The 16,068-nt window shown below is 35.0% G+C and overlaps 1 protein-coding gene across 1 annotated transcript; it reads right to left on the bottom strand.

Moving 5' to 3' along the window:
- Window positions 1-14,262: 14,262 nt before the first annotated feature.
- On the bottom strand, window positions 14,263-15,698 carry LOC103261126 (potassium voltage-gated channel subfamily D member 2). The gene is made up of 2 exons (XM_008058745.2): window positions 15,553-15,698; window positions 14,263-15,515 (listed from the first exon to the last, which is right to left on the bottom strand). Exon 2 carries the CDS (start codon window positions 15,379-15,381, stop codon window positions 14,263-14,265), a length of 1,119 nt encoding a protein of 372 aa, XP_008056936.1. The 5' UTR covers window positions 15,382-15,515; window positions 15,553-15,698.
- Between the last annotated feature and the right edge of the window lie 370 nt (window positions 15,699-16,068).

Below are 16,068 nucleotides of genomic sequence, written 5' to 3'. Positions count from 1 at the left end.
TTGATTTATTGTAGAGATGAGGTCTCGCCTGCCCAGGCGGGTCTCGAACCCGCAGGCTCAGGCGATCCACTCACCTCAGCCTCCCATAGGCGTGGGATTACAGGCTGAGCCACCGAGCCCGGCCAGATTATATCTTTACCCCTCTCTTTCTCCTTCTCTTGTTCTTCCTCTCCTCTCTCTCTCATTCTTTTTATCTCTCCTCCACCCCTCCTCCCTTCATATATATATGTATATATGTGTGTCTGTCAATCGCCCATGAAAAGCCAATTAAAAATCGCAACATCAAATCAGTCATTTAGTGAATTTTTACATAGAACTTCCCTTATGCTCAATTATACTCTAAGAATCCACGACTAATTTGTTTTCTATTTTTAGGTTCTGCACATTTGAAACCCCTTGCATGTGATTAAAAAGTGTCTTCTCTGGGAAGTAAATCCTTTCCAATCAATTATCTTATTTTAAAAAAGACAGAGAGAGAGAGTAAAGGAAGACCAAAAAAAAAAAAAAAAAACAACTAACCCAAAGAAAAATCTAGTCTCATGCTGTCATACTTTGGGCTGTCTTATTTTTCATAGGCTCTTCAAAGGAGCTCAGGAGGCTCAGAGGCTTCAATCTAATTCCATGTTCTTTACTTCTAATATGATCAATTGGTCCATTATCATGTTCCTCCACTAAAGAAAGTTCAGCCCACCTATCCCTGATGGTGTTAGGAAATTGGTAACTTTACAAATTCACAATCCTAGATTCCTAAAGGAAGTAGTTGTGTTTTCTTTAGTCCAGTTGGTCTTCTAAATACTAGAACTGATGGTTATTATCTGTGAAACCTTCTACCTTAGTACATGATAGGATATGGCTTTTGCAATAAAAAATCAGTTTATTGCCTATATTCAAGATTTCTGAATTTCTGACTATATCCATTAAATAAAACTGAAAACTAGCACTTAAGCTACGTTCTCTAGACTGTAGGTTTAAATGGTTTGTTTTTACTGACTTTCAAACTTCCAGCTTGTCAAAATTGGATTATAATATTTGAGATAGGCTGAGCACACATTCTTGCAGATTAGTGGTTTTTAAAGTGGATGCAAGAACTGAAAATGCTAATAACTTGGTTCCCACCTCCACAGACTATTAAAATTGATTTAGGTGAACCCCCAGAATATTCATTTTTAATAAGCATCCCAGATAATTCTAACCTGGTGGTCTTCAGTCTACACTAAAAACATCTCTTGACATTTACTAAACTCTCTACATAAACCTCATAATTATCTGGGAGCTGTATATTTTGATTAAATTATTCATATTTCTGCGAAAATGTCTATATTTTATAATATTATTACTTGGTTTATAAATATTTATATGACATGACCAAATCAAAACTAGTTTTAAGTATTTTGTGGAACTATTGGTGCAGACACAGTTGGTTATGTTGTTCAATAACCTGCTTATAAAGATCTACATCACATATATCTCTTATACTTTACTGTTCTAAAAAACTCACCATAAAATAAGAAACTTTCTTTTCTTGTATAAGTAGCCATGAAACATACTACATTTTCTTCCTGTTCTTTGACAGGAAATTCAGAGCTGATTTTATGCTCAATAATGCTTTATTTAATATAATTTGTTTTCTCCATCATTTTCCCTTCATCCTTAATACTTGGCACTTGCTTATTTAATAATGTTGGTTTATTTGACAGAAAATGGCTTCAAAGTCTTTTTGAAAATGGGTAGAAAAAAATAATGGGAATGGCTAAGTATAGAATTTGAAAATAGAAACATTGGATTTTTATAATTTGGTATTGCAAATTCATTAAATGTTGAAGTTTCAACCCCCAAATAAGTTTTGTATGGTGACTCAAAATTTCCATTTCTAAATAAGAAACGCCTATTGATTTATGGTGTGTCATCAATCAACAACTCTTCAACGATCATGCCTAATAGTCTACCAGGGTGACTTTTTCTCATGCAAGAGAAATATGTGCTGTCTTTAATATTGTATATTTAATAACCATAACAAAAATATAATAGCAATCCTTCATATAGCAAAGTAACGTTCTTTGTTTTTTTTTCTTAGTGGTAGAAAGTGAGACATAAAATAGTTTTTCTCATCTCCCATATGACCAGAGTCTCTTAAAATATTATCAATAGCTTATCTTGTGTTTTCTCAGAACAAAAGAGTAGGAAATATGTATATATCAACATATGTGTATTTATATTTATATAATACATATTTATATATGTATACATTTTTTTCTTTTTGGAGTTTGGGTCTCACTCTACAGCCTAGGCTGGAGTACAGGTCATCGCAACCTTGAGCTCCTGGGCTCAGGCGACTCCCAAGTAGCTGGGACTACAGGTGCACACCACCATCCCTGGCTAATTTTTTGGTTTTTTTTTTTTTTTTTTTGTAGAGATGAAGTCTTGCTATATTGCCTAAGCTGGTATTTTGTATTGATATATTTGTGTGTTTGGGCTTCCTAAATGTATATTTTAGCATACATTGCAAATGCACACATATTTTAGTAATATTAACACAATATGTATAGATCCAAAAATTGGACAAAATGTGAGAAACAATGAAAAGACAGAAGTAAAGGAATGTGAGTGGTCTACAAAATATTTTAAATTTATTCAGAATTTGGCTTAAAATACTACATTACAGAAACTTATTGCCAACACTTGACAAAAAAAATGCCTTCGGGCAGTTTTGTGCTTGGGATTTTTTTCGAAATAAAACAATCTTACCTTTCAGGAAGATTATTATGAATACATTTGGACTCTACATAAAAATAATAAAGTTCTTTGTAAAATTGATTGGCACTTTACTTACCAATACTCTAGGACCAAGTCCACCCTGAATACAGAGTCTGATTTCCATATAGAAAAGAGTTTGTAGTTATTTTCTGAATTATATTATTTTTCTCTATAGTAAGATATTTATTGTGCTATCTTTTTTTTTTTTTTTTTGAGTCAGAGTCTCATTCTGTCGCCCAAGCTGGAGTGCGGTGGTAAGCTCACAGCCACTGCAGCCTCAACCTGCTGGGCTCAGGTGATTCTTCCTCTTCAGCCTTCCAAGCAGCTGGAACCACAGGTGCTCACGACTATGCCTAGCTAAGTTTTTGATTTATTGTAGAGAAGATGTCTTGTCAAGTTGCTCAGGCTGGTTTTGAATCCCTGGACTCAGGCAATCCTCTTGCCGCCACTTCCCACAGTGCTAGGACTACAGGTGTGAGCCACCGTGGCTGGCCTATCTTTTGAAATTCTGTATCAACTTCATGGGATTTAAAGCCAAAAGCAGAAATTCTATACTTAAAAAGGGCCACAGATTAACATGTATTCACTCTAAGTCAATTATGCCTTTCAAAACAACTGTCTTTTATTGCAAACATAAAAAGAAGGAAGGCTATCTATAAAGAATTGGAAATAATATTCATTTTAATTTCCATAATTAAGAATTTCATGAAACGGAAGTAAGGTCCTTCTGACATTTATTCTTATATTCTTTCCACAGTGGTGTGTTCCCTTCTGAATGCCTATAAGATGTTTTGACTTTTTTCTAACTACAAAAATGTTCTAATAAAGTAGACAATATGAATAGAGGGAATATGAATACTTTCTTGATTACACATCTTTTTAAAAAGTCATAGATAGCATTTTGGAAAACCAATAATCAGAAAACTAATTGAATATCAACTTCAAGTCTCATTCTTAATTTCACAAGAATAAGTAAACCAAAGACGAGATATTTTCAAGTTTGATGTCTTTCATATTATTGGCTATGATATGCTCAGCCTTGCATTCAAACATATAGTTGAAGTTAATATAATATTTTAACATTGTGAAAATACAAATGCAGTGTTTATCAGAGTAACTATGGTTGAAAAAATAAAAAGGATCCAACTATAAACCATATATTTGAATAAAATGCAAGTTATGATTGCTATACTTATTTATTATTTCCAAAAGATCAAGGTGAAAGCAATATCAATAAAAATGTTCTGAATTTCTTATTAAATGAATTTGCTATCAGTTCATAGTCACCCATTAGATTAAAAATTACATGAAGAATACAAGGTCATTATTAAAATTTTAATTATAGTATGGGGAAACATTTAAACCTTCATATACACTTCTTGGCGTTATTTCCCTTTTATGTTTTTAATATTTTGTTTAATGAGTGGGGATAGGTATAAAGTAGAGAGAGAGAGTGATAGGAGGGAAAAAAAACCTTTCAGTGTATGGTGCCATAAAGAATATTAGACTTCAAAATATCATCCAGAAATGTAGCTTAAGTTCTTCCACTAACTAGCTCTGTGATTTCATATAAATTCCTGACTACACTCCATCTTAGTTTTTTAAGTAAAAATTGAGAAGTTTTCATAGAATGGTTAATAAAGAGCCCTCCAAGTCAAAATTGTATGATTCATATCTTTAGACTAAAGCAGAGATTCAAACATTAGGGAGAATCTATAGGGTATATTCTTTTTCTGACTCAAAAACGTGTCTACATGAACACAAGGGAGAGAGCAGCAGTTGCCGGGCACTGCTAGGGGTGGGAGGGAGGAAGAAGGGTGGGGGACAAGTGACAACACAAAGGCGGGGGACAGATCCACTGGGTGGGGGGAATGAAAGCCAGCTGGCCAGTCGGAAGCCCAAACTTCACCTGCATGCAGCCTACTTATGTAGTTAATCCTCACTTGTACCTCACAGTTCTAACAAACAAACAAATAAACAAACAAACAAACAAACAAAAATGTGTCTTATGTGCATTATTAGGCTGAACTAACTGAAGAATAGTACATCTATTTATTTTTCATTCTCCAAACACCTCATCTGGTAAGAACTGGAAACATTTTCATAAGTTTCAATGTGCTAGCTAAATATGCAGAAGAACTATCTTTTTCCAAAATGCCTTAAGATGATACTAGGTTAGATAGCCTTATTTGCTATAGCATAATGAAAGGAAACAAGTTTCCCATTCAAAGTAGTAAAACAGAGTAATTATACAAGTATAATTGTCATTATCCAACTTCATCACACGCCAAGGACAGGGAATGCCAGAACATTTTTCCTTTATGGTTACCCTCGTGAATCCTAGCATGCTTCATCAGGAAACATGGCTCTGGACAGAACTTATGGGAAAGATGCAGAAGTATTTGGAAGGTGGATGTTTTAATAGAAATAGTATGCCAAAGTGAGATGCTGCACTGAATTCCCTTAGAATCAAAAACTATTTTCACAGTTTGCTTATCTGGAAAGCATACTCTTTTAGTCCTATTCTTGTTCTTCCAAACCCAAGTCTCTCCAATTATCCATTCATGCTTATGTTTAATTCTTTAACATGGTGATTCTTATCAAAGCACTGTCTCTGCAAGCTTGCATTACACATCTGCTATACGCATGATCACAACTTAATGTGTTTTAAAAAATGTATGTTCTGTGGCAATCTTCACAGATTTTTAAGACATGTAAACCATTTTGATTTTTAAACTCACAAAAACAACAAAATACCTGGAGGGGATACGCATGTACCTACTACAAAGTGAGAAAAAAAAAGAATGAAAATCTTTTAATTAGCTTGCAAACCAATATTTAAATAATTATCTGCAGTCATTTTCCAAATAACTACATATCTATTGAGAAACAGTTTTGTCTTTTCAGCTAAAATATGGAGTTCATATTTTTTTCATTTGAACTAGTTTTATTTTTTCAGTTGAGAGTAATTTAATTATACATTATAAAATACTCAATTTCTTTGGACAATCTCATGAATAATTGGATATAAACTTTAAGTAAAACAAATCTAATGAAGAATGAAAATTTATACATGATAAAGAAGTTAATTTTAAAATGACCATTTAAAAAAAATTAATGCTATAAAGCTTGTACTCTTTTTAATACAGAAATCATATCCTGTCCCTACCATGCTCACAACTTTCTAATGTGTCCTCTTTTCACCTCAGGTGAAAACAGAAGTGTTTACTAAGGTCTACAACATTCTACTTTATTTCGTACTAACTGCTTTTCAGATCTATTTGCTACTAAGCCCCTTACTCTCCTTGCTTCACTTTAGACGGAACAGAACAAACATTCTCCCACCTTGGTCTTTGTATTACTTTTGTGTCTTCCTCCAAATCTCTTCATCCAGATAGCTACAGAGTTCCTTCTTCCCATCAATTAACCATCGGTTCAAACACTAGTCCCTTGAAGAGGCTTTGATTGTCTTCTATCCAAAAGAGGAGGCTTCTTACCCAGACTTATTTTGTTCAAAACATCCAACTCTACCTGGCGTCATATAATTCTGTGTTTATTTTCTGTCTCTCCCATTATCCTATTTCTACATAATTCTTAAGATTGGGAAGTAATCCTTTATATTTACTGCTGCGGTCAATGACCACGGAAAATGGTAGAAAATGATCAACAGAAGTCTGTTAAATTGAAGTCTGTGGTATTGCTTTGGCTTTCTAACAGCACTATTACTAGTACTCTTAAAAGTGAAGAAAATGAGGAGGACAGAAGAACTCAGTCCACACAAAAGCTTCAAGACCTTTTACTTTTAGATACAAAGCCTTCTCATCCTATTTGACATTATCTCAGTTGCCATCCTACTCTTTCAATGTTATTTTTTTCTCATTACTAACTTCTGATAACTCATCCCCTACTCCTCCCACACATTATGGTTTAGATCATCATTATATAACAGACTTGTCAAAATTCCCAATGCAAAATGGCTTGCACTATCCCAGAATATGTACCTATACTGCACACCTGCCTTTTAATCCCTTAGAGTATGAATTTCTTCCTGACAGAGATTGCATCAGTCTTATATGTCATTTAATGACAATAGTTCACTATTTTTAAACCATTCTATTTTATGTATAAAAGAGTACACCTGGGTAAAGAAAAAAGTGCCATTTTATGTTACCAGGTAAGAGATAGAACACCTTTCTGGGAATAAAGTGTCATTAAACTAACTTTTGGTCCATGGACTCCTTGCACTCTCAATTTTACATAACAAAGAGAGCTTGCAAGATAAGGTAGTATATTTCTGTTCTGATTCACTTATATTGTGAGATATCTCCATATGATTCTCAAAGACATCTGCAATTCACCAGAAAATAGTCACTGACTACCATTAATTCTAATCTTTGCAGAAGAATTTGGTGTGAATGAAAAAGTGGAGGTCTCAATCCAAGCAACCAACAAACTTATGAAAAATGTTCAGCTTCACTAATCACTAGAGAAATTCAAATCAAAAGTACAATAAGATGACACTGCACACCAGTCAGGATGACTATCATTAAAAAGTCAAAAAACAACAGGTGTTGGTGAGACTGCAGAGAAAAGGGCACACTTCTACACTGTTGGTGGGGATGTAAGCTAGTTCAACCTTTGTGTAAAGCAGCGCAGCATTTTCTCAAAGAACCAAAAATTGAGCTATCATATGACCCAGCAATCCCACTTCTGGAAATATACCGAGAGAACCATAAATCGCTCTACCAAAAGGACACCTGCACACATATGTTCATTGCAGCACTATTCCACTATTCACAATAGCAAAAGCATGAAACCAATCCAGATCTCCATTGAAAGCAGACTAAAAAGAAAATGTGGTACATATACACATTGGAAGACTACACGGCAATAAAGAAGAATAAAACCATGTCCTTTGCAGTAACATAGATGCAGCTGGAGATCATCATTTTAAATGAACTATTCACAGAAACAAAAAAAAAACCCTGAAACCTGTATGTTCTCACTCATAAACATTGAGCACGCAAGCACAAGGCAGGAACAATTGACACTGGGCACTACTCAAGGAGGGGAGAGTCAGAAGGGGAATGGGACACACAACCACCCACTGGGTACCATGTCTACTACCAACGAGAGAGAGGGCTTGCTAGAAGCCCAAACCTCCCCTGCATGCAATTTGCTTATGTAGTAAATCCTCATATGTACCCCAAAACTCTAAAATTTAAAAAAAGAAAGAAAGAAAAAGTGGAGGTCTCATGATCTTTCCCTGTCAAAAGAGAAAAACAAAAAGAGTAGATGTATTAGAAGACAAAATGTTCAAGTAACACATCTACATGCTTCACATTGAACAAAACAAAAGAATTTGGCTTTGATTAGTAGATTACTGCTTATGTTGATATGGCACAGATTCTTAGCTAATGAGCTTTCCATGGTGTGCAGGTATCATCCTCCATGATCAGCATCACATGAACATAGATATTTGTCTACATTTGAGCACTGAACCAAGTGATAAGTCTCCAAAAGGTATATCCTGAAATCCCGAAAGCCTTTTAATCTAGTTGGGAAGGCAAGAAGTAAAACCACTAGCTATATATAAAATGGTATTACGAATGTCAAATGCAATTCTAGCTATAAAGGATATAGGCTTGGGAGGTCGAGAAGACTTCATGGAGAAGATCAGTGCAAAGGCTGGCTCTTAAAGGAGAAAGCTAAAGGACAAAACATGCAGACAGAATCTACTAAAGCAAAGAGCAGTGTAAACATGCACAGAAATGGTGTTTCACCCGGTTTCTTTTCAGTATCAGACAATATCATACATCATCAAATCTAGCTACTGAAGTTAGGGGGAGAATAATGTTTACATATATATTGTTTTCTGAACACATCTATATATCTATATGCAGAAAACAAAATAAAACATATGGAGAAGTGGGGGAAGAAAGAACTAATTCATTATTACAGCTCTGAAGGGAAATTATGCTTCCTTTTCAGTGAAAATCCTTTTCACTGTTCTTGTTCATTCAATGAAAGATAAGTTAAATTGTACATTTTTAATGACTCACAAGTTAATTATTTAAGGTAATTAGAGCAAAATTACTGATTTTTTAAATTTTCCATCAGGCCAGGTAAAATACCATTGAGTAGTTTGTCCCCAGGGACCTGAAAGTTCACTAGATGAGAACACAAGGTCTATTATATCAACTGGGTATCATCATGATAAACTCCAGTGCTGTGTGAATAAATGTAAAGCCAGCAATGATATTGAGCAATATGAAAAGAGTAAGTCACAGGCAGAAGAACTAGGAGGGAAATGCATTACATTAATGGGATAGATAGCCAATATTCCTTTTGTCATCTCTCTCACTTCAGCAGCAAGTCCCATATTCTGTAAAATGTTTTAGGATCTTCAGAAAAAAATAAGCAAAGAAATAGAATTTCAAAAAAAAAATTTGTTGCTTTTTAATTATGTAACTATACACAAGTCACAAAATTCTTATGTGCTTAAAATTATGAATTCTAAATGAACACCAGCTAAGTTTTCTTCTACCAGGAACTCAAAGACCAAGTAATAGAAAATTTAAATTTCAGTTCCAAATTTGAGTATAATTCGGAGGAAAATTTGGAAATAAATGGTGTAACTCTAAAAATAAAGTAATACAAAATCAATCAGTAGCCTGTAGGAAAACTCTAAAAAGAAAAAAATAGTAACATAACAGACCCACTGAAATATTAAAAAGAACCCCTTCGCCAGAGTACCCTATTGAGAAAACACAAAATTTCTTTCCAAAATATCTCCATGTGGCAACCTAATAAATGCTAAAGTATGAGATGCTGGGTAAATACATATATTTTTTAAAACGCTGTGTCAAATATTGTCTTTAATTCAAACTGTAGCTAAAACAAAATGAAGATATCAAAGATCTGGTAACTTGTAATGCTAAAAGAAGACTATATGCAGCATTTTCTATAATTGTCTAAAAGTTCATTTCCAACTTCCATCAACTAACACTCTCTATAAAGAACTTTACACAAATAAATTGTATTATGCCAAAATAAAAATGGATGTTGCCCATGGTTGACTTTTCACCAGAAAGATAAATTTTGGTACTTTCCACCTTTTAAAGATTTTTATATTAACACATTAGCAATATTTATGTATAGATGCTGACACAAGAGAAAACACATACATCCATTTTCAATAATAGCTGGATAAACTGAAAGTCTCTACATAAATGATTCTGCAAGATATACTCACAACATTACCCAAAAGCTAAGTAATCAGAATAGTGACAGGTAGTAGTAGAATGCTATTTAAAAGTGTATCCTTGTTTAAAATACATATATATTTATTACATACTATTATTCTGTATTATCTATATGAGCATATGTATGCATATGATAAATTCTCTAAAATCATCCAATTTTAAAAATAAATTTCCTTGATACATTGCTAGAAAAATTGCAGAGAAAAATTATTTTGCTATTTTTGTTTCTGTAAATAGTAATTCTCCTAACTTATAAAAATTTAAATATACTAGATCTAGCTTTTGAGTGTCTTATGAATGGATAACTACACTAAGTTTTCTGACAGTATGAGCAAAGATTTTGCCATATTTGTTTCAGATTAATATATAATATAAAATAGTTTTTTGTTTTTACAAATTTGTTCAGAAATCAGAGTATGATTTACATAGTCAATATCATAGAATTTCATTATAAACATGAACTTTGCAGAAATGCAATATAGCAACTTTCTTCCCATATTGAAAACTGATGAAAACAACTTTGTTTTAAATTAAACAAGTGGCAAGGCCTACGGAAATGGCACTTCTCACTTCTGAAATTCTTATGTTTTATGTTATGAGTAGTACAATTTCCTATTTTTAAAAAACTGTCAAATGGTTAGTAATCATGACTAAAAACACAAACATCACCTAACATAATAATAAATCTTCAAATTATTAAATGGGCTACCTGATACCTCTTCTAGTTCCCAGATTATAAGTCTGAAATACAATGGTAATCTGACTCTTGACCTTGTTGAATATAGTTTTACAAAATAGTTTCTGATTTTTAGTAAGCATTTAAAGATTTTCTAAATGTATCAACTTTTAACTACTACAATTTGAAAGAAAAGTACCTACTGAATATTATCTTCCAAAAGAACTTAAAAAAAAAAAAAAGGGAGCTCCAGTTTCTTTTCTATTAAGACAGCTTAAGGCAATAATTTGAGTTTACATTTCTTCTCAGAAAGGGAAGCCAGGTGGGTAAAAGGGTGCTTCAGGATTCTGTGCAGGTCAAGAACTATGCTCAGAAAGAAAGGATGAAATGGAGGGAGAAGCTACTTGACCACTGAATCTAAACACTGTTTCTTTTAAAAACAATATTCTTTTTTTATTGATGTTTTTAAAAAATTGTGATGCTTTCTACTTTAGTTGATATAAAATTTAAATGATAGCTTTAAAACTATTTTTTAAATCATTCATTTTGCTGGTAGATTAAATAATTATTCACATAGTATACATGGTAGGTTATATATTATTATAGTATAATATATTATAATAATATATTTAATATTTGGGGAGCAAAAAAATTATTAGACAAATACACCATCATTCTAAGATAGAGATAGTCATTTCCTCAGATCAAAAAACAATTGAATATTGTCTAAAATGACCAGGTAGCAGGTGATTCTGCGTGTACTTAATGACAAAGCTCATGTAGATACTTTATACATGAGCTGAATCTTTTGATAACCATTGTTTACAAACACATTTTTTCTTCTATTGCCATAAATTTATGAACATTAGCTCCACTAAAAACATCAGACAAATAAAAAGAATTCGGAAAGTATTATGAAAATGTCTTGATAATCATTCAGGCACAGCTTCATATTAACTGCAACTATTAAATATTTTCCATAAAATTTATGCATTATACTTCATCCTCCAACTATAAAATTACAGTGTAGAAGATAAAGTCATGCAATGACTTTTGCTGAATATATTATATCATTAAATAATGCTGTTGAGTCACAAAGATAAGACACCAAAAGGCAGAGTTTATAAGAATCTACTTTTCCAGGGAATTAAATCACAATATATTTTGATGAGAGATTGAAGACATATTCCTAAGAAACATTGCTATATTCTAAAGCAAATGCTTTGCCAAATGTCCATATATATTCTCACTTTAATTGCATCAATATTTCTACATCTTAAAAGTATGACTGCATAGTCTATCAGGATCATTAATTAGCTTAATTTCCTGAAAATTAAAATTTTCAACTTCACTGGCGCTAAGTCTTTAAAGTAACCGTCATTTAGCTTCCATGTCCTGAGAAAGTGTGTGTTTTTAATTATTTTAATCCAATTACCTATGGAACATATGAACTAAATTCACTGCATAGAGTTTACTCAGGCACTAAGGTACAGTTTCTTAAATTATTTTAAAAAGTAGATGCTTTTCAATATTTTATGTATATGATAAAAATTGTCATTCATGGTTAATGTTTTCTTATTTTTTTCTGAAAACGAAAATAAACATCAATATAAAATAAAAACTGAAAAGTTAATTCAGGAAACCAATTTTAAAATAATACTAACTTCTTAAGTCTGGTATAGAACTTTTAGCTGGATGAAAATGGCATGTTACCAGCACTCATTATAATACCTATATTCAATCATATTGATAGTACAAACATTAAAATGACTCACTGATGATACTTCATGAGCAGCACTGTCATATATACCACATTTTTAAAAGTGTATTTCATTTTTATACGTAACCCCTTATTTCCTCTTAACACAGTCCTCTTTTTTATTCAGGTATACTTCTCATTTGATATCACAATAGTGATTGGTGTCATCCAATTGTCCTTAAAATAATTTCAAATTTAAAAAAGACCCCCCAAAAATCTTTGATAAGAAATAAACACCTCTACTGCTAAACTATTCTGCATCATCGTCATAATCTGTCACAGAATTATCCACAGAATAAAAAGGAAATATAAGCAGTAGCAGATAGATTTTTGACTAATTCATCTTTTAATGTACTAGCAGGTCTCTAAAAAATATGAGACTAATCAAAATCATGTCCTTGTATTTTACTTTACCATAATTTCTTAATTAACTTATCCAAGCATCCTTCATATATACAATATTCCATTACTTGGTCATAAGAAAACATGAGAAATTCTGTACATCACAATACATCTAATAAGAGTATGGAAATCAACTAAATTAATCAGAAACACAAAACTTAGAGTAGCCTTGGGAATAACTTTTGTCATAAAGCCATTACCCAATCCTTACTGAGCTGATTACCTATGCAAGAGTAGTAGCGTACAGCTGAAGAAAAGGCAGTAACATAACTCCCTGGCTTATCTAAGAACTCATAAAAGTAAAAGCTCTAACCATTTTATTTTATTAGATTCTGTAATAATGTAAATGGCTGCTGCTTTTCTGCATTTTGATTAACATTATTAATCATTTGACACCTTTCCGTTTTTCTATCATCTAAAAAAATCTCAATTATAGCCTTAAAAGTCTATTCTACCAAAACATGTGAATTCAGAATATGTCCCTTTGGTTACAAAACTTCATTACCCTCAATAAAAGAACGCACAAAAGAATTCTAGAATAAAATCAGGACCCCACATTTTACAATGCAACCAGCCCTTGGTGACCATCAATCTTACCAAACACTGCTCTGTCTTCTATGTGTATTTAATGGGCGTAGGCCCATTGCCTGACGGGATCTGAAGCTTCTAAAAAAAAAAATGTGTGGATGACAGACTTTTGCTTCTTTTTTTGAAACTATGAACCAAGAGTTTTAAATATGTTGCAAATATCATTCCACTGCATATTGTAGAGTTGATCAGTTTCAGCCCAGATATTCTCAAACACTGCATAACCTATCAGCCGTGATTAAAGTGCATATATATGAATATGTGCATATGTATCACAAAATCTTTGGATAATGATATCTATAATCTATGTTTTACAATATTGTAAAATGAGAATTATGGTTCTTAGAGGGAAAATGCACACCATGAGTATCTATTCATATGAAAATAATACTTCAAATATACATGGAAAATTTTGAATGCCTTGAAGCACTTTCTAGACATTTCAATACACGTTGTGTACATCCATATCCTTATTAGGGCATACATTTTGTTTTTCACTGACATAATATTTGTATATATTCATACATATATTGTTAATATTTTTCCATATTCAGAAATTCTAAAATGTCTTTATATGTTTATCCCATGCAACCATCAATACTCAATATTTATCAGCAACTCCTCAGCACGTCAATGTCTGTATCGTACCCATTTCGCAGATCAAAATAGTTTTTTTTGTACCATTTAGATAATGTTTTCCTAAAATCCTTTAGGAAAGAGAAAACAATTTATTTTCCCTCAGAACAGTTACATAAGCTTAATGAGCCCGCAGTCACCTCACCCATCCCCAACCTCCATCCCCTTTCCCATGATGGCACCTACCCTAGTGTTGTCATGGTGACGATAGTATACCAGAAGGCTGCAGGGATGCTGGTGAACTTGCTAGCCGAAGACCCCTTCTCTGCGTAGAACATAACCGTAGCGAAAATGATGATAGCCATGGTGAGCGAGAAGAGCAAAAAGCCCAACTCTGAGGCACAGCTCTTCAGCGTGTACCCAAGGATGCGCAGGCCTTGAGAGTGGCGGGAAAACTTAAAGATTCTGAAGACCCGGAAGACTCGGAGTGTGACAAAAGCTCCGCTGACGTCCTCATTGTCTGTCATCACCAGCCCGATATAGTAAGGCAGGATGGCCACCACGTCGATGATACTCATGACACTACGCACAAACCGGTAACGACTGGGCGCTGCAGCCAGGCGAAGCAGGTATTCAACTGTGAAGATCATGACGCAGGCGGTATCCAAGCAGAAGAAGGCCACGGCATACCGCTCTCCGCAGGGCAGTTCTTTAATGTGACCTGGGCTCGACCCACATGGCACGGTTTCTACCACGTTGGCGATGACTGAGACGGCAATGAAGAACCCCGTCACGTAGTAGAACACCAGGGCCATGGTGCTGGTGTGAGGGTTCTCAAAGGCCCGCCAGACCCTCTGCCGAGCTGTCATGGTGGGCAGCGCGCTCTCTCCTGTGTTGTCGGTATCAGCATCGTCCTGCAGACGCTCCGCGTTCTCTCGCCTGCGGTCCTTGTACTCCTCATAACAGCAGTCGCCAATAATTTCTGGGATGAGGCCAAAGAAGGCCAGTTCTTCATCATAAGCCGAGATGCACTCGTGGCGGGGATAGTGGAGCTTCCCAGTGCGGTAGAAATTCAGAATGTGGCGGAATATGTCTGGGTCACGGTCAAAGAAATACTGCTGCGTCTCTGGATGGTAGAAAAAGTCCCTCTCAGAACTGCCCAGCAGAGTGTCTGGGTAACGTTCCAGTGTGTCCTGCCACGTCTGGAAACGGGTGCCACTCACATTCAGCACAATGAGAGCATCTTGGGTCCTTTTCCTCTCCTGCCTCGGGGGAGCTGGCATGGGCCCCGAGGCCACAGGCATCCACCCGATGGCCGCTGCCCTTGCAAAGGGCAGCCATGCTGCGACCCCCGCCGCCATGGTTCCTGGAAGTGGAGGCAAGAAGGGTAACCAGGCTTCTAGAGTGGGTCAACCAACGGAGCCACAATCACCCACTTCCTCCCGTCAAAGTACGACTGAGAAACGTGGTCCAAAGGTGTCACTCTTATTCCAAGGCAGGGCTCCTGGAGAAGTCTCAGTTCTTATGCCAAGGTAGGGCTCCTGGTGAAGTCTCAGTTCTCAGAAGGGCACGTTTCCCTCAAGGATATTTGGAATAATAATAACAACAAATGCAATGTCCTAGCAGTCACCCCCCAACGGAACCTAAGCAAACTGCTTCCAGCAGTTGGACCCAGCCACCCTCTGGCACAAATAATCACACAGGTGACTTTAAATGCAGCAGTCTCTTCAAACAGGTGTCTTTGATTTCTCCCCTACGGGAGAGAATACGGGGTCAGTAAATGGAGTGTAGGATAGAGAAGACGAAGAAGAGTCACCCAGTGGTATTTTGTGTGTGTGACGAATTAGGGAACCCTTCCACCTCCCCTCTTCACTCTTTCAAGCCTTCGCTTTCCAAGTAGCCCTTCCCGCCAAAGGAGTCTACAAAAGGCGACCTGTTGTTGAAGCTCAGGAGATGCGGTTACAGCCGCTGCCCCACGTCTCTCTTTGGGGGTCCGGCGGCCGCCTCTACTCCTCCGGTCGTATTTGCGGAGATGGAGGTGATGTGCA

The sequence above is a fragment of the Carlito syrichta genome, unplaced genomic scaffold, assembly GCF_000164805.1.
Source record: "Carlito syrichta isolate Samal-C Ts95f unplaced genomic scaffold, Tarsius_syrichta-2.0.1 Scaffold303605, whole genome shotgun sequence".
NCBI classification, from domain to species: Eukaryota; Metazoa; Chordata; class Mammalia; order Primates; family Tarsiidae; genus Carlito; species Carlito syrichta.
Note: the sequence above shows the minus strand (reverse complement) of the source record. Positions and strands in the feature narration are given on the sequence as shown.

What these genes read in the sequence shown, in the direction of transcription:
- LOC103261126 (XM_008058745.2), bottom strand. Translation starts at nt 15,381, where the DNA reads ATGGCGGCGGGGGTCGCAGCATGGCTGCCCTTTGCAAGGGCAGCGGCC.